Genomic DNA, 19,439 nt, shown 5'->3' on the forward strand with positions numbered 1-19,439 from the left:
AGACAGGAGGACGATTAGGGTCTTCAACCAAAGCCTTTGGCTCAAAAGCCTAACTGCAAGGCAGCGGTGTTTGGCGGGAAATGCAAATGCATTACCATTTCTACGGAACAAGTCGCCACATGTTCCAACCCCCAACCTGGAGGGCCAGGAGACTGTGTTCGTCAGACCTCTAACCATTGACCAACCTGGTATGAGAGACTCTGTGAGTGTCGCGGGACACTCTCCAGTATAGCTCAATGGATCGCTGATGTGCGCAAACCGTCACACCATGGTAAGAGTCAGTCTCTTCGTGACGGCCCTTTGTGACAGCTACACACATATGCAAGAACTTGACCTAAAATCCAGGTGCGGCGTCGAATAGACAGATACGAGCAGCAGCAACGAACGTAGAATCAATGGAGAAGTCTCAAGTTGGCGCCTCTGCTAATTTATGAGACCTAACGGATAGACAGGCCGCATGGAAATTATCTGACTTTCCACATCCATCGGAGATTGTGTCCTGAGTAGAACATCCGATACTTGGAGGCTTTCGACACCCACGCGAATAACGCTTGTCAACAGATGCGGATTGAGTGGTCCGCGTATTAGGAACGATCTGCTATGTGTCCGATGGTGAAGTTGGAGTGCCGACTGGGCAAGTGTCTCAGGCAGATTTGATGAGACATGGAAGATTGCTTTTTGAGCCATCTCTGATAAACCGACGAGGTCAACCGTATTCTTTAATTCCAAGATCGATGTCGACTCCCGCCGGCTGTTGTTTCCTGATTATCAAAGTCGCTCACAAGAAAGTCGAAATTCTGAAGAAAATCAGGGGGTCTGTCCGGGTTGTATTTTGCAGGCAAACAGAACCTCACGCATATATAGCACACTAGCATCCTCACAAGATTTGAAATTCGATATGAGTTAGTAGCTCGACATAGCTTAGCGGCTGGGGTGCTAAACTACATACCTGGGTCGTCCGTAGTTCGAACTGAACTCCAGCTTATTAGTTGCTCCTGTGTAGGCTTGGGGATCCTGGCAGTATCCCACCATCCTTGAGTCCTTTGAGGTGCACGACAACTGCACATCGAGAAGTTTATACCCTTTGTTCTTCAGCTTATTTGTTTGTTCATCTAATTGATTTATCTATTTATTGCCCGATAGGCTGTGATAAATGATCGACCATATAGTCAAGTTGATCGTGTGGGTGGCTGGTAGTGGATTGTGGCAACGTCTTTAAAGTTGGAGACGAATGATTGCGTTAGTCGGCAGCATCCGGAGCAGTGGGATTATCATCGAAGAGTTAAGGATAAAGAAACTTCCATTTCCGATAGACATCAGGATGACTAAGCCATTATGAATTAGAAATGCAGTTAACCGCAACAGACCTCGCGATCACATGAAAAGATTTAACACCAATGAATCTGGCATCTTGAGACTTGGGTACAAATGCCGAAGCAGAGAAATGCGAAAATTTGTTGAACACATCAAATGCATGGAATAGAAGCTGTGGTGATAGTGTAGCACGGAACGATGAAGATTAATGACCGACGTTTACTTATGGTGCGCCCAACTGCTGAACTTGCCATCACTTGGGCGTGGTTCCATGCTGAAAAAACGCCCGTTGCATCCAGTTGATGGATAGGGACGTATGTCGGACTATTTCACTGTTCAACGGGGGTGAGATTGCTCAGTGATTAGAGCGCGAATTTACTGGCCGAAAGGTCCGTGTTTCGAACCCGACCTCTGCTTCTCGACCTCTCCCGTCCAAGCTTGGGCAATCTGACAGTATCCCCGCCCTCGTGCATCTTTCGAGTGGCATGGCAACTAGGCGCCGACATGGTGTTACAGCTGAACGATTATCTTATTTATTTTTCACCGTAGAACCAAGTAGTCTCAAGGTTATCTTTGTAACGGGGGTTGATGGTTGGTGCCGACCGCTACATTAACCGTGTGCTGGTGCGATCAAGAGTGCGACCGGTTCCTGGGAGCTTTATTGTAAAATAATGTTGATAGCAACCGAATTCACTAGCAAACAGCTGTTGAGTCAGTTTCGATACACAGCCTTTTCCAGCTTGTTCACTACAACGACACCACAAACAATGGGAAAGTCGTGGATCAGAATGGAGGACTATATCAGAACGGCTCCGAATGAAAGAATGGTGCCAGTGTCTGTTATTTTAAGAGTGACGTGAAAGCACTTCAGGATCCACTAGATATGAACTGCCTGTCGACATCTAGACATTGGGAACCCGGTTGCTTATAATCATCTATGTAACATTTGGAGTGGTTCAAGAATTCTGCCTTACGCTACTCAGTTACTTTCGTCAAAAGATATCGTGATGATGACTTACTCAACTTTTGGCAACATTGGGCGACAAAACACTTACAGGACCTACTTTATCATGCTGCCGTAACATCGAAACCCAGTCAAGTAGTGAGAAGTTATATGAACTTCGAATCAGATGGCAGCTTTACGTTTGACGTATTATCCCGACGGTAGCATAACAGTGTTTTCTTTTGGGATGGGGACGACATTAGTAATTTTCCATTTTCATGTCATTTTTGCCTTCTGGACGCTTCGTATTGTTTGGCCGAGCCGCGAGTGGTCCTGCTCCACTGAAAAAAACGGTTGAAGGAGGACTGTTGGAGATGCTGCTCTATTCCCTAGTCTTGATTCCACCTCTGCCTGTCTTCTGGCAAAATACACCACTCTAAAGCCTTGATGTGTTGCTCGCTTTGCCAAGCACCACAAGCTAGTTGCAGCCCTATCGAGCCGTTAGTCTCTCGGAACAAACAATGCAAACCTGATGGATTCTAAATAGTCTTTTTCAGTTAAGTATAACTGAGAATCTGTACTTCAACCACTAAGATATCTTGGTTGCCTCAGTTCAGTTTTGGTCTTATGCTTGACACTGCACATATATTGCTGTGGACCATTGGTTGTGAGTAGCAGGGAACTGTGAAACAATCGTGTTCTATTTATCCTCACAAAGGAGAACTGCAATATGTCACGACCTGCCGTCAGTATCAGTGAGCTTGCTAAAAAGTGTCCATATAGGCTCAAGACAGTATGATGGGGTCTGCATCATAGTTAGTATGTGGGAGACGTTAGCTTAGTGGATCCGCAGGTCAAACAATCCTATCAGGACCGGCTCCTTGTAAGATCGCTGCATCGTCCGATATCAGTCATTCAAACCCGGAACTACTGTTTGCGGTACAACGCAGCCAACGTCATACAAACACCGGATCTGTGATAGAGCCTTGGCTCTGCTGGAGGCCCGGCGCCAGATTCCTCCTGTCACAACCGCAAATTAAACCGTCGCCAGTTGAAACAGTGACCATGCAGTCCAGTAAGCTTAGTGGAATCGAAAGGCCAAAGAAATGGAAGATGAAAAAAGTGCTGGAGACATCCGCAGGCTGTTCCGCTTTTTTCGCTCGATTGGTTCTCGGAAGCTTTTTTTCAGCGAAATTGCCAGGGACCAAAATGGGACTCCGATATCTATCAAAGGATAACTTTTTACGCCGCTGGACACAGCACCTCGAACAGCAGTGTTGTTGGCTACCTACTACATCCAATCCGGAATGCCGGCTTTCAAAAGAAAGTGTGACTGAATATGAGGTGTTCTTTAGCCTTAGAAGTGTTCGAGTGTATATTCTACTCAAAGGTCATCGTGCTCCTGGTCCTGACGATCTTCCACCTGCTCTGTTCGTGGATGGCGTGAATCCCTCAGCCGGTGAATGTCTAGCCTAATCGTGTCTATCTGGGAGAAGTAAACCGTCCCAATTGGCCTGGCTGATTCGATACTAGTGCCCACTTCCGAAAGTAGTACTCACAGTGCATGCAGTAACCGTACGAGTGTCAATTTAACCTCCATTTTAACAAGACTTCTTACGCTACTGATTCCTCTTCCCCCGACCTAAAGCCGCCACCTTGACATGGTGGTTGGGCTTGAGCGCTGCAATGATCCCGCGGACTACGCTGACTAGAACTTCGTTCCAAAAGGTTGAACCATACCATGAAGGCCAAAGGAAAGCAATCAGATCAAGAGCAACAAGACGCGTACTACAAGTAACCGTGCTACGATGCGGTCTGGGGGTAAAGTCTTACTGTCCTCTGCAACAGAAGCGTGAAGGCAACCAGCATGCCCATATTCATGGAAGCAGCGATGCTGCGTTCTCCCGAGGTAGGACGGGTTGGAAAAGGTCACCCAAAGGTTGACCGTGACCACCGGCGTATTATCCCATACGGTCGAGATACTTTTACAAAGAGTCCGGTGCTGCTTAGAATGCACCTGCTATGCACAGCAGTATCAGGAATGAAACAGTAATGCCTTGTTCCCTGCACCCCAGGGTTAGGCCAACCCCATGCAGCCCGTTCCCCGCAGGGTCCCCAAAGAAAACCCCACTGTCCACTGCCTCGTGGGTCAGACTTTCGAGTCGGAGGATAGGGTCAGGGTCCTGAACGAAACCCTACATTCTCCCACTGTCTCCTAGACTAGACTTTTGAGTAAGAGAGTAGGGGCATGATCTTCGAACAAAACCGCACATCTTCCCACTGAGTCAAAGGCTCAACGTGGAGTACCTCAACCAACTCCCCTTCCTCGGCCCGGACAACCGGGAAGTATCATTTGCCCGCGCAGTTCGCTGTCCACCGATTTCCCTCCTCAACCCCTTCTCACCACACAAGAAAACATCGCTGGGTCATTTGACTGCCAGTCATCTGACCGAAGGACCTTATACTCCTCACTGCCTATTGACAATAAACAAAATAACACCCTTCTAAATCCACGAAATCTTTTCTATGCAGGAGCCTTTAATGTCCTCACTGTACGTCAAATTGGCAAACAGGCAACGCTTGCAGGATGCTTATACTTTCTTAAAATTGTTATGTGGTGTGTCTCCGAAACGCGCATACGGGATGTATGCCTAGGCATCTCAGAACGCCAAGGATGAATTCAGCTCTTCCACATTTCTGCCTCCGTGTGTCCGGTGACCCAGAAGCGATGACTCGTGGAATATATGGAGTGGTAGTTGCACTCAGCCCCAGAGTTGAACTCGCCTTTCTGGATTAAGTCCCAGTGAACAGTCGTCTTTGTGCAGTCTGGTTATTCAGCTCAATCAAGCTCAACGCCTCTCGGTATAAAAAGCGGTGCATGTTTGTAGTGTCGGCTTATGCCCCAACGGACTGCAGTCCTGATGCTGAGAAGGATACTTTCTATCGAGAACTATTTGGGTCCAATCGTCAACCAAAATCACGGACATCGTAATCCTTGCAGACGATATGAATGCTCAAGCAGGTCGTCTGAGCTCCTTGGAATCATCTTTGGGCGGTCGATTCGGTGTCGATGCTCGCCGCACAGACAACGGCGGTCGCCTCCTTCATTTATGTGCTGATCATGAACTGTTTCTGGCAAGTATGAACTTTCAACGTAAACGTTCGTATCGCGTAACCTGGCGGTCACCAACTGCAAATCAACCGTGAACGCAGTTGGACCACATGGCCATCAGCCAACGGTGGAGAGCCATAACTCAAGACTGCCGCACACCACTTGATTCCGATCACACCATGGTGCCTGCAAGCCTGACAGCTCGTTTCCCTTCAGGCCCTCGCAAGTCAGCAAGAAGCTTATCAGTCCACTATCTTCGAAGAACTGCCATAGCTCAATAGTATCTGTCTGAGCTAGCCCCAACAGCTCTCCACAGTAAACCAATACCGTGGTGGCAGTGAGCATGTGGATGAAGTGTGGTAAAACGTGAAAGAAGCCATGTTAGTAGCGTTCAGTGCTGTCTGTCCGACTTCTCCGATTCGACCACGAGACCACTGGATGTCGTCGAGATCGCTATCCATGACTGATGCCAGGAAAGTCATACCAGCAAGCAGCGAGGATGAGGGCGCAGTCTAAGGAAAGACCGCGAGCACTGGTGGACATCGAAGTCTCTGGAGGTGGAGAAGGCTTTTGCTACAGTAAATAGCCGTGCCCCGTATCAATTGATACGATCGACAGGCTCTAGGAGAGCAACGGTCAGCGAAACTATAATTGAAAAAGCTAGTTCATTAATTCACTCGTAAAACCGTCGGCTGGAAAGGTGGGCCAAACAGTAGGAAGAACAGTTCAGCTAGCTCCCTGCAACACAGCTTGTGGAGATAACGCATGCGGAATGTAAGGCTTGGTCGGCCGTCGGAAAAAGAAACAAACTACGAAGTATCCGTACTTATACGTGACAAGGCACCAGGATCGGACTGTATCCAGAGCGAAACTATAATTGAAAAAGCTAGTTCATTAATTCACTCGTAAAACCGTCGGCTGGAAAGGTGGGCCAAACAGTAGGAAGAACAGTTCAGCTAGCTCCCTGCAACACAGCTTGTGGAGATAACGCATGCGGAATGTAAGGCTTGGTCGGCCGTCGGAAAAAGAAACAAACTACGAAGTATCCGTACTTATACGTGACAAGGCACCAGGATCGGACGGTCTGTATCCAGCCCGCTTTAAAGAGGGCGGAGATTCCCTGGTGAACCGTCCGACAAAGCCTATTGGTGATCTATAGAATAAAGAGTAGGTGCCTGCAGAACGGGGCATGTCGACGGTTATCCCTATCTTCAAAAAGGGTACGCGGACGCTATGCGAAAACCACCGTGGCATCATACTGGTAGCTTTGGCATCTAAGGTGCTCTCTGGTCTTATCCTTCGGGGGTTGATTGAACACAGGGAGAGACAAATCTGTGAAAACCAAGCCGGGTTTCGTCCTGCATGAGAATGTGTCGATTATATCTTCACTCTCCGACAGATTATGGAACAGCGACACTGCTTCCAGAAACTAACAATGGTTGTTTTTCTTGATCTGAAAGCTGCCTTCTATTCTATGGACCGTCAGGCACTATGGCAATATGTGGAGCAAGTGTCCCCATAAATTCTCGACCCTCCTTACGGCGCTGTACTCCAACTGCCGCAGACGTGTGAAGGTCCACGGGAAGCTCTCTCCTGAGTTCATCACATCCAGTATTGTCAGACAGGGCTATCATCTCACCTTTTTTATTGAACTTCTTCATTGATACGATCGTGGAAGACTCACTACCAGCTCGTAGCACCCGTGGGGTCGAAGTGCTCCCTGGGCCTCCGCTTACAGACATCGAGTACGCAGACTACATAGGTCTTCTTGGATCTGACCCCGTAGTAATACAAACAACATTAAATAATCTAAATAATTCCGTCCTGCACTTTGGCATGCGCTTCACATCTGCAATGTGTAAGGTGCTGCTGCAAGACTGAGTCGGTTCGAACCCTAGCCTCATGCTTGCGTGGGCAGCTGTATCAGTCCCGGTGGTCTCGTGAAAGATGATATTACCATCCGGATTGGGAAGGCCAGAACAGCTTTTGCGAACCTACGTCGCCTTTGGTGTAGGCATGACATCAGCTAATTTGTCAAGGGTCGAGTTTACAATGCTGCGGTGCACTCCGGATCACCATACGTTTCAGAAACCTGGCCGCTGCCCGCCCAGGACGTCAAAAGATTCCAGTGTTCGACTATCGATGTCTTCGGAGCATTTTCTGAGTCTGGTGGGAACGCCGGATTAGCAATGCTGAAGTACACCGAATGGTATTCGGAAGAACTAACTCACCCTCGATAGATGGACTGATCACACTGCATAGGTTGCGCTGGTTTGGTCACATGTTGCGTATGCCAGTCGACCGATTTCCTCGAAGGGGTTTTTCGTACAACCACGAAGGGTGAAAGCGAGCCAGAGGTGGTCAAACTGACTTGACAGGGAAGTATAAAAGCCATTAGCAGCAAACTCAGCTGCGCGGTCATTGCCCGTCTTCCTGCATGGGGACCCCGAGACAGGCCACATCAGTGGTTAGAGACATTGTCAGATATAACCCAGTCGCGTCCTCAATGGCGCCCGCGCATCCAAGCTATTGCCTTCAATGCATATTTTCGTTCCCAATTCCCCCACTTAAAATTCCACTGACACTGCTATATTTACGCACTAATCTACCAGCTTCCCACTCCAACACACAGCTACCCACACCATTTCCCCAAATTATCGGTGAACGAAACTGGCAGCTACAACCACTATACAATAAGCACGCCATCCTTACAGCTGACGATGATGATTTCTCGTCGTTTTACGGCGGTGTGCGAAGTCTTGACCCGTGAGCATCAAGTAGGATTTCGGCAGGGTAGAGGCTGCGTCGGCCACATCCTCACTTTCCGTCAGGTGTCAAAGCAACACTATGCACAGACGACCCACAATCTTAGTGCTCCCTTACTCCGAGTGTGTTTCATTCTGTTTACCGGTCGGCGCTCTCAATCCCACCTGCTCAACAGGAGATGCTCCAGAAGATTATGAACATAACCCGGTCCCTACATCAAACACTTTGGACGTGTGAGAGTGTATGTTGAGCTTTCCAAAAGTTCCCATGCAAAAGTCACATCCGACAAGGATGCTCACTCTCTCCGTCCCTTTTCAACTTTGTCGTTGGTGAAATAATATGGCGAACTTCGATAGGTCTTCAAAGCCCTGGTGTTCAGTTCGTTGCTGGTGCGAATGTTGTTGATCTGGAGTACGCAGATGACATTGTCTTAATCTTCGAAGACAAAGGCGAAGCATACGCGCTGTTGAGTGAACTGACCGCCATCATGCTATCTTTCGGCATGCGTCTTTCACTTTCAAACTGCAAGGTCCTGCTTCAGAACTTGCTGTCTTTGAACATACCCTTACAGCTTAAGGTGAATCATTAGCATTTTTTGTGGAGCGCTTCAGCCTACCGCGTGGTAGCTGTGGGCAACCGGCTATCATTGACTGAATGATTACTAGTGACATAGTGGTCTGATGCCTTTCCTGCGAACCACTCGCTTAGTTATTTCCCTCTGATTTAAATGTTATTTCACTATCGTCTTCTTTTTATTCAGCCTGGTTGCATTTTTCGGAAGTGACCTATGGATATGCCTTATTTTTCTTTCAGATACTTGAAAATTTGAGCATGTCCCGGTTTATACCTCCGTTCAACATACCTACTTCGCTCCAACCAGTGAGTCCATATTTCCATAATTTCTTTCACTTTGCATAGAGTAACTTCTACACATCAGATGCTAAAGATGCTGTGTTCAACTTCACTGGAGTCCGGACTACTCCTGCTATAGTAGAGCGCAGCTGTGCCTATGCACCAGCGCCACCTGGTTCCACGTTGCGAGAAAAACGGAAATCGGAGTGAGTTGTCATCTGTGTCCCATATGTCCCGTACGTCTTCGAAATACCGACAGTTATTGTTTGCTGTAGCGACGTGAACCTTCTTGTCTAATGCGACTTCCCAAAAATAAGTACATTCAGTCATTTTACAGGACTATTCCTATTCTTTAAAGATAACTAGTTCAACTGTTGCAATCTACTGAACAGCTATATGTATATGGGGTAGTGTATGGTTGTCGTAAGTTATTCCACGTGTGCGGGAATCTTCAGACAGTCATATAACCCGTGAGTGCAGTGTTTTGTAGGGAACCATCAGCGCAGCGGGAACCAACCGCGACCTGTTATCACAATGGCCCACATTTGGTCATGTACTCAGTGATAACCAGCCAGCCAGCGGAAACCATATCCACTCGCAAGACTGCATTTGTCGATGTTTGTGTCGAGTTTCGATGTCCCTAGGTCTTTTTTAATGCCAACCTCTCTGGATTTATGTATCCTTCGACAATTCGAGTAAAAATAGTTTTTTTTTCATTTGGCCCGCTATTCAGATCTATATGTATATGGGGTAGTGTATGGTTGTCGTAAGTTATTCCACGTGTGCGGGAATCTTCAGACAGTCATATAACCCGTGAGTGCAGTGTTTTGTAGGGAACCATCAGCGCAGCGGGAACCAACCGCGACCTGTTATCACAATGGCCCACATTTGGTCATGTACTCAGTGATAACCAGCCAGCCAGCGGAAACCATATCCACTCGCAAGACTGCATTTGTCGATGTTTGTGTCGAGTTTCGATGTCCCTAGGTCTTTTTTAATGCCAACCTCTCTGGATTTATGTATCCTTCGACAATTCGAGTAAAAATAGTTTTTTTTTCATTTGGCCCGTCTATTCAGATCTTAAAAAAAGAATTGCCACCCGTCCTGGTATCTTCCCTTCTTCCTATCGTAGCTATTCAACCGGTTCCATAACTGTGCCTTCTTGGAAATGTTTACGTTTGGCGCTGAAACATTTCGCAGACTACATTTATCTTGTTTATTGTTGTGGAGCGCATTGAATTTGCTAAGTTAACCACAGTACGAGCTTATCGTATCTTGTTATCACGCGGTACGCTGTCATTGAATAGTTGTCTGTTCATGTAGTTGACAACTATGCTGCCTTGTACGAGAAAATGACTGCCAACGTGGTGGTATCTGTTGTTTGTGACTTCCATATTTGGCCACCAACTCATTTTCTGCGGTGCCGCTATTCTGCACATGTTCTGGCGAAAAGGGCCGTACTCAACAGCGGTCAAAAGTGACACCAAACCAGCGCGATCCGTGGACTGCCACCAACTCACCTCTGGTATATGAACTGCTGTTTTTTAAGCAAGTGAGCTTTCTCGTCAACCCTTTGCCCTTCCGTAGAAGTGCTGCTTTCTCACCCGATGGTCATACATCAGTCTGCTGAACACCGGTGCCATAGAGTTACTCCATTTTTCTTCATGCGATCCGCCTCCGTCTTTTATAGGAGCATTACACCCGGGTCGGAAGAGGATGTACCGCCGCTCAAAGTATACCTGAGCGAGACTGCTATGTCGAACCACTTCGCGGAAATGCGACTCTCAACTCAGGACGGTGAGTGCCTCGTATCCACTACACCGGATCGGACGTCTTCACAAGCTCTGACTGGCGCAGATTTTGATGATCTTGGGCTGCCTGTAGATCAGGATACAGACCAACCCGCAGATGGAGGTGATGATACGTGAGTCCATCATTAGTAAAGTCCTCAGATTCCACAACCTGGTATCCATATCGAAAGTACCCTAACTCAGCTACCTTCAAAACACAACTGTACTGGCCTGAAAGACTCTGTGTTTATTCGGAAACAATGCTTTGTTACTCAAACGAATTCGGTGTGCTCACGAAAATGTAGTGTAGCTAACAAGAATTGGTTTCTCTTTTCGACCGTAAGATCTCTGAAACATTGCCAGCAAATGCGTGTACTTCGCTAATTTCGTGCAATTTGTTTTCAAGTAGAACATAAGGTTGACGGAAACTCCGGGACTGCACCTACCTGATGAGCCCCAAGAAGGGCGAAACCGGTCGTGGACTGTCGGCAAATTTCCAGCAACCTTATGAGTAGTACATTACGAATGCCAGCTCTGTTGCTGGGCTAGGTTTGGGCAACCTGGCTTCCTTCAGGTGGCATGGCAGCTAGCCACCGAAACAACGTTACAGCTGGACGATTTATCTTTTCTTTTGCTGGGCTAAGCGGAAAGTCAGGTTGCTGGAGCTTTTTACATCCTCATAGGTACGATTTTACTGTTGGAAACAACTAGAGGTAGACGAAGATCAATAAGATGTATGTGTCACGGGATTCACTTGCTAGTTCGTGGACCACGGAAGTTTGACTATCATGCTGTGCTCATGTTTCCGTCCGATCCCAGGGATGGCACAATACGTTTAAGACCACTCTATGTTTGAAATCCACTGAGGGTTCGTGCCGAGCATTGTCTAGTGACCGTACTTCAGCATCCGTAAAGAATGGCTCGTCAATATTGACCTAACGAACATCATAGTGGCTGAAACAGACCAACCTCCAGTGCAACCACTTCACCTACCATTGGTTCCGACTAGACAAGACTGAACAGATTCGGATAGAGTTAAGTGTGGGATCGGTGAGAATATCTCTCAGGAATTCCGGTAGTGCAAGTTTTCTTTCTGCTATCCGGTACCCAGAGTGAAGTTGGTGGTGTAGTCTAAACTACATTGTTTATTGGTGATCCTGTTCCAGTGTTAATTGACAAGTTATCGGAGCAGTTATCGGAGGGCCTGGAATACGTTTCTGATAAGCCCATCTAACTCCAGGATGTGTTAACTTTCAGTTGATGAACCAATTGTCCGCTATTTTCGTGGCTCCGAAAAGGAAGAAGACTCCGGACCAGTGCATGGTCAGAATCCACACAAATGCCCCAAAAAGAGCTATTGTCAGTCATTGATGCACCCCTTCGTTAGCCAACAGCGATATGATCAGTTTGGGTTCGTAACTAGAGGCTATTGGAAGGCGCCATGTGCTCAGATGGTGATGATCAGATGATTCATGTTTTTCCGGAAGTTAGTAGAGCATACAAATAGTTGTGCTAAGCACGTAGCTATTCGCCATTGTTGTGTGATAATGTGGTCAATTATTTTGACTTTTGGTCCATGACTTTTGCTGGAAGCATATTGGAGTGACCTGACGCTGTAACTAACCGCTGTCCCTGTTTAGCAACCGCAGCATCTCTTCTAGCAGACAGTGTGTATTTCAGTCGTCTGAATCTAGTGTTCTCACTTGTCTCTCTAAAATCGATCTTGTTGATCGGTCTGATCGCATCTCAATCTAGGCCATATTGACTTCTCAAGTATTGGCTTTCCGGAGTTCGTCTTTGTTGACCCATCGCCAAGTTGTTAGCCCAGCGTTCACACCCAGGTGCTACTGGCATTACTTATATTGGGTTGATAACCATTCAGGTGCATTTCATTTTACGGGCTTCTATTCCACACAGGATGGCTGTGGCAGAAAGTCTGAAAACTAGTGAGCTTGGTTTCGGAAAGACGAGAGGTCTATTTGAAGGAATGATTTACACTATAAAAATCTCTCGTAAGCTCAGGAGAACCGGATATTACTACATTTCAGCAAAGTAGTACCATAACTCCCGGTTAATGGGTTAGAATTTGCGTGTTGGAACATTCTGATTGCCTGTTTCCAGCCGAGTATGATTGTGGCTTGTTAGTACTCAGTGTTCTGGTTCATCGCAGATCGGTTTGAGCTCATACAGGCACAAAATTCAGCACTGATTTGGGAAAGCGCTGGATACATGTATTTTATCTCGAAGGATCCTCGTCCCATATAGTGTCTGTCTGGCGGAAGAATCCGCAGTTGTTCACCACAGCCGCACGACGTCAACTCTGTAGATCAGTTCAATTCAATTTATCAGCTATTAACCGTGTATCACATTGGTTCCAGCTGCTAGTTTCAATCACCGGAAAGTGGGGCTGTGGGACATACAGCCAAGCCTGGAAGGGGAGGGCATGTTCAGTTTGTTCGGAAATCGGGTAGCTACGCATCAAAGGCGATGGCTTTGATGCATGAGCCGACTCTGATGATAATTGGAGTTGAGGTACAACCGCTGTTTTCTAGGGCGATGGTATAGAAATTGTGGGACCGAACTAACGTTCAACATCTCTTTTTGTTCGAGGCTTGCTTTATGTGACCTGGTTCGTCAACTGATACTGTTTCTTGTCAATTCTTGGCTTTTTGGAAAGCGCCAGTTTCTCTAGTAGTCAGTTGGCGTTATTTTCATCCTTGTTTACTCCGTGTTATTGACAGAGCTGGCGAGTTCTTTGACAAAACATCTAATCCCCAAATCGAACGTACGCTATTCTTCGGCTGTCGTCACTGTTGGTCCCACTATGGCTTGATGTTCTTTGCTGTGTCCCAATGCACTTCGCCACTAGGAATGGCTATGTTTAAACTGATACTTAGGACCTATTTTTTGTCCTCTTAAGGACGCGAACTAGCGACCATCTTGTGGTAAGACAAGGGCAACGATGTGAGAGCCTGAACCCAATCCATGAAAATCACCTAATGATATCTCCGCAACTTGATTTCATTCTAGCCGATTCAGAAAAGATCAAGTCAGTGGAATGTTGGTAAGTTCAAACGTAGTGACGGTTGTAGGCTAAAATCCTTTGAAGTCATCACTCTTGTACCCAGCTAGGGAAACAAAACTATACCAAAAGATCCGTTGCCGCTTTCGGGACTTGCTGAATGCGGCGGTCAATTCAGCGCTCGTACTTCTTCCCTATATCTGCGCATGTGCAGTACTGAACGATTGGATGCTTGAATTGAACTTCCTGTGATTCTTATTCATCTCTGTTTTTTGCGTTTGTTACAGCCCGGTTTTTGAATTATCCCAGTGTTTGAAAGACCACTTGAAAGAATTTCCGCCAGAGTATCCTAAGGAGAAACTGTTGCGGAAAATGTAAGTTAGTCTTTTCATGCTGTAAAATTTTAAGCACGAATTCGTAACTTTATGATTGCTGTGGAACAATTCATTGTTATCTCTTTGTTCAATTGAACTTGCTAGTGTTAGTCTCAACGGAGTTTTCGACTGCAGCAAAATGTGAGTCATGCTATGGCCGTCAAGATCGTACAGTGTTTAGATGAGGACAGACAATTTTGTCCCAGTGCCGTCCGAGTGTTCTGCCAAACCTGTCTCCATTTCGTTTATATTTCAAAAAAAGTTTCCTGTCTATCGACTTGAAGCTACCACCTTGACCTATTGGTCGGGCATGAGTGCTGCAATGAACCTGCAACTTCGTTCCACTTGGTGCAGCCATGCCAAGTCAAAGTGGAACAGTCAGACTGAGAGCATGGTGACCTCGTGCTACAAGGCTGTCAGAGATTAAGTTCTTACCATACTCTGCGGAAGGAGTGCGTAGCCAGTAAGGTGTTTCCCCAAGGTAGCCAACATGTCTGTGTTCACAGAGGCGGTGATGCTGACTTTTCCTGAAGAAGGACGGGTTGGAAAACATCGGCCCTAAAAACCACACTCCGATCGCCCAATGGTTGACCGTGACCCGGCGTATTATTCAATACGGTCGAAACCAAGGGGTTCGGTGCTGCTCGAAAGGCACATGATGTGCGCAGCCGCATCCAGAGTGAAACGGTGATGCCTTACTCCTTTCACCCTCGGTTTGGGCCAACTCCTTGCAGCCGGACAGGACAGACTATTGAGTCATCGGCTCCGGGAAAGGTCCCCAATGAAAACCCAACTGCTCTCTGCCTCGCGGTTTAGACTATTGAGTCAAAGGCTCAAGGTGGGGCACGCCAAATCCCCTTGGGTTCGGTGCTGCTCGAAAGGCACATGATGTGCGCAGCCGCATCCAGAGTGAAACGGTGATGCCTTACTCCTTTCACCCTCGGTTTGGGCCAACTCCTTGCAGCCGGACAGGACAGACTATTGAGTCATCGGCTCCGGGAAAGGTCCCCAATGAAAACCCAACTGCTCTCTGCCTCGCGGTTTAGACTATTGAGTCAAAGGCTCAAGGTGGGGCACGTCAACCAAATCCCCTTCCTGGGCCTGGGCAACCGAGGGGTATCGTTTACAACCACAATTCTTTGTCATCCTACGTCCCTTTCCTCCCCTCTCCTACGTAACAGTCAGACGTCGCTGGGTCATTTGATTGTCTGACCGACGGGCACTCTACTGCCTGTTAACAATAAACAAAATAACAAAGATAGCACATTGCTAAGTCCACGAGATACCTTCTACATAGGAGCTTCCAACATCCGCTCTCCACTTCAAATTGGCAACTAAGTGATGTTTGCGCAGACTGTATGCTCCCTCAAAATCGATGTTGACTGTATATCTGGAACACGCGTACAATATCCGAACGTGGTCATGTATCTCAAACGCCGACGACGAACTCAGCTCTTTCACGTTTCACTCTGTTTTATCTCTTCCCCTTCTGCTACTGGGTTACAGTCAGAGGACAAGGAGGCGGCCAGGAAATATAGCGTTCTATTTATATCATTCACTTGTGACCGTATTTGATGGTCGATCTGCTCTCAACTAACCAGCGTCTCTCCTGCAGGCCCACTCCGGCTCTCCAGTGGTTGTTTTCCTTGTCTCGATTAGCCATAGATAGCCGTCTGTGCGCTTGTGTACGGAGTGCACATGTTGCCTTGGCCATCGGATGGGCGTGAAATGTGTGTTTACCTTTTTGACCTTTCTCCGGCACATGATGAAATCGGAGGTGATTTGGACGTGTGGGCATACTTGTACGGCACTGTTTCACCACATGATTGTTCCGCTGGACGGTAGGCGATGTGCGGCCATATTATATTCTTTGTGTCCGATGTTCCAGAACCGGTGACTCGTGGAATATGTGACGTGGAGGTGCACTCAACCCCAGAGCTGAAGGTGCTTCACGGGATTGGATCCCAGTGAACAGTTGTCTGCGTCGTTCGGTTATCCAGCTCAATCAAGCTCAGTGCTATTCTACATAAAAAACGGTTCCTGTTTGTAATATTGATATACGCCCCAACGGACTACAGTTCTGACGCTGAGAGGGATACTTTCTATCGAGAATTATCCGGGCTCATTCGCCAAGCAATAAGCACTGAGTCTGTGAACATTGCGGATTATGTGAATCCCCAACTCGGTCATGTGATCTTTTTGGAATCACATTTAGGTGAGCCATTCGCAGTCGATACTCGTCCCACAGACGACTTAGAACCACTCCTCGAGTTGTGTGCTGACCATCATCTGTTTGACGAGTACGATTTTTCGACGTAAAATTTTACGTCGTGGATCAAACGGGATTACATGACCATCGGCCACCCGTGGAAAGCCACCGTTCAAGATTATCGTTCATTCTGGGACACAACGTGATTGCGACCATCCCATATTACGACCACTCCTGACAGTTTACTTCTCTTCAGTTAATCGGCAGTTAGCCAAAATCATGCCAGTCTACCATCTCTTGAGAGCTACCATAACTCAGCAGTATCGATCTGAGCTAGCTCGACTGCTCTCTACACGAACAGTGCTGGTAGCGAGCACGTGGATGAAGCATGACAAAAATTTGGAAGGAGCTATGCTAGCGGCGTTCTTCTCTGTCTGTCAGACTTTTCTGATCGTCAACTGACCAGAGGATGTCGTTGAGACCGCTAGTCCTGATTGATGCAGGGAAATCCATACCAGCAAGTAACGAGTACGAGGACGTACGCAAATCCTTCAAACGCCAAATAGTGAAGAGCCTAATGGAATACCGAGAGTTCTGGTGGACATCGGAAGCTTAGGAGACGGAGGCTTTGCTACGTGAAACAGCTCTACTTTTTACCAGTTACTGCGATCGACTCACCAGGGAACAGCAACTCTCAGTGTAACAATAAATTAGGAAGGCGGCTCAATAGTTCATTGTCACTCGCATAAGTAGTGACAGGAAGGACCGCTCTAGTTGGCCTCCCGCAACACAACCTTTGGAGACAGGCATACGGGCGAATGGAATACAAACCTTTGTCGCCCGTCGGGAGAAGAAATAAAATACGACTTGTGAAGATCTATGGGAAGCTCTTGCCTGAGTTCGCCGTATCAAGTGGTGCCAGGTAAGGCTGTCCTCTTTTGCCTTTCCTCTTCAACTTTGTTATCGATACGATTATGGGAGACTCACTACCAGCCTCTGATGTCTGTGGAGTCGAAGTTAAGTCGATAAGTGAAACTTTCATCTGATTAGTCATCACTCGATGAGCTAGTCATTACCTGACCACGTAATGTGAATTCTAGCCAAGACTTGCACATCAGGCACAAAGTGTTCGTCATACTGGATCTGGTTTGAGAATCGATGGCTAGAATGTATACTCAATGCCATGCACCTCGCATAAAAGTACGCAGACAGCTTACAGTGGCAAGCAAACACAAGTAACTGACTCGAATAACAGCGGATTGAGGAAAGCGGATTCCTCGATAAGAAATGATCATCGGTTAGTGGACTAAAAAGTTGACACCACAATCGATTGCACATAGGACTGAGATTATGGCGAGGGAATATTCATCAGCACCATACTTCTGTTTCTTCCTATTCCATACAGTCATTCCGCGCCCATCTCAGACTATGCTTACGTTTATCACAGTTGCTCGTCGCTCCCGAACAGCGATTAGGTCAGGTTTGATGAATGACGTTTGGTGATGACGTGGATGTAGGTGCTCCAACTCCTCGAAGACGATGTACATCAGGCGACGGAGACGTTTCGAAGTTCCCTTGCAACCCGATTATGACGAGTACATTTGCATCGTGCGCGACCCAACAGGACTGCAAAATATGCACCAAACTCTCCGGTTGGCCACAGTTTTCACAACAGAAGATCGTCTGGCCATCATGGCCACGCCGAGCGCTTCTAACTCTCATCCTAAGCAGGCTCCGTCGGAGCTGGGTACCGCGGATAAATATCTGAGGAAACGCTCGCTCTGGAAATACAAGCCATCGACTCTGAAGAGGCGAAGCAAATAACTCTCATAAACCGCGGCCGTCAACTCTGTTGTGCAGACTATCGCCCCAATCCGCCACCAACCCTTCCTTGGTGTTTACATACGCACCGTCGACTTGGGTCAAAAAGATGGGATCCCAAACAATCTTGCCAAATGCGGAATCGTTGACCACATTGCGTTGTACTCAACACTGGATAGACAGAAGCTCTTCCATACGCGCTCTTCGCTACATCGGGATGGTTAAACTCAGACTTGAGATACCAATTTCCCCATGTTGTTTATCGGCGTGGATGTAGCTGATCGGAGTGTCCTTCGATAAACACACACGAATAGATTGTGTGATGTGGACTTGGCTGGACACAAACGAATACATCAGCCTCGGTGTCAGGCAGTTCCTGACCAAGTGGAGGATGAATGGCGTTATATTCTTCCCAAGTGCAAGCTAATTGTGACTGAACGGTTGTGTTCAAACTATAAACGGGATATCGCGGGTTGAAAACTCTCGGGAGTCACTTAATAAGGAAGGCAGAGCTGTACAATGTTTCTCGGCTCTTCAGCATAAATTGGATTCATTTACTGGACGAAATTCTTTTGAAGACGGGCTAGTGAAAAGTTTCAAAGACGTTTTGTTCTCGGAGCAAAGGCCAGGGCAGAATTAATTTGTACACTATGTGATACTAACTTCAGGGTACCGATCAGCTGAACAGATACGAGTTCGTCGGTTGAAATTTACAGATCAAGATATGAAAGGATCAAATTCTCATGGTAATGGTAGAATGAGACGGAAAGGGTCCGTTGCTTAGGCGTGCAATTTTACGTGCATTGTATCAAGGATGAACCAGTACTCTAGAATGGAGTGTAATTTTAATTTCCAACTGAAAGGGCTCAGTTATGAGTTGTTACATCTGTTAGCCCGAGACAAAAAGGCGATCTTCATTGTTGCTATTGTCGCGAGGTCTCTGACATAAAAAAAAGCCACGACACCAAGAGCATGTTGCCTTGCTTTGATAGTCAGTCTACGGTTTGGTTATCTGACGCGTCCTGATACGTAGGATCAACTAAGATCTGCAAAGCCTAGCAACCGAACTTCTTCAAATACAACTTTTGAATGTCTACATAGATGAACAACCCATATAGTCCCAAGTCCTTGTACAATTCACTCAACACAATGAGCCATTTAAATTTGGAATTTATCGTATGATACATTGTATCTGTGGACAGACGATCTGAAGCATCTTCAGGTTTTTGAACGGAG

General features: G+C 47.0%; 1 protein-coding gene across 1 annotated transcript; it reads left to right on the forward strand.

Moving 5' to 3' along the window:
* Window positions 1-5,263: 5,263 nt before the first annotated feature.
* On the forward strand, window positions 5,264-16,492 carry T265_01449 (hypothetical protein; the record flags this gene model as incomplete). Its single annotated transcript, XM_009165475.1, has 8 exons — window positions 5,264-5,396; window positions 8,492-8,712; window positions 8,949-9,014; window positions 9,054-9,193; window positions 10,678-10,911; window positions 14,087-14,173; window positions 16,252-16,388; window positions 16,422-16,492. 8 exons carry the CDS (start codon window positions 5,264-5,266, stop codon window positions 16,490-16,492), a joined length of 1,089 nt encoding a protein of 362 aa, XP_009163739.1.
* Window positions 16,493-19,439: the final 2,947 nt, after the last annotated feature.

This window comes from Opisthorchis viverrini, assembly GCF_000715545.1.
Source record: "Opisthorchis viverrini unplaced genomic scaffold opera_v5_15, whole genome shotgun sequence".
In the NCBI taxonomy this organism is placed as follows: domain Eukaryota; kingdom Metazoa; phylum Platyhelminthes; class Trematoda; order Opisthorchiida; family Opisthorchiidae; genus Opisthorchis; species Opisthorchis viverrini.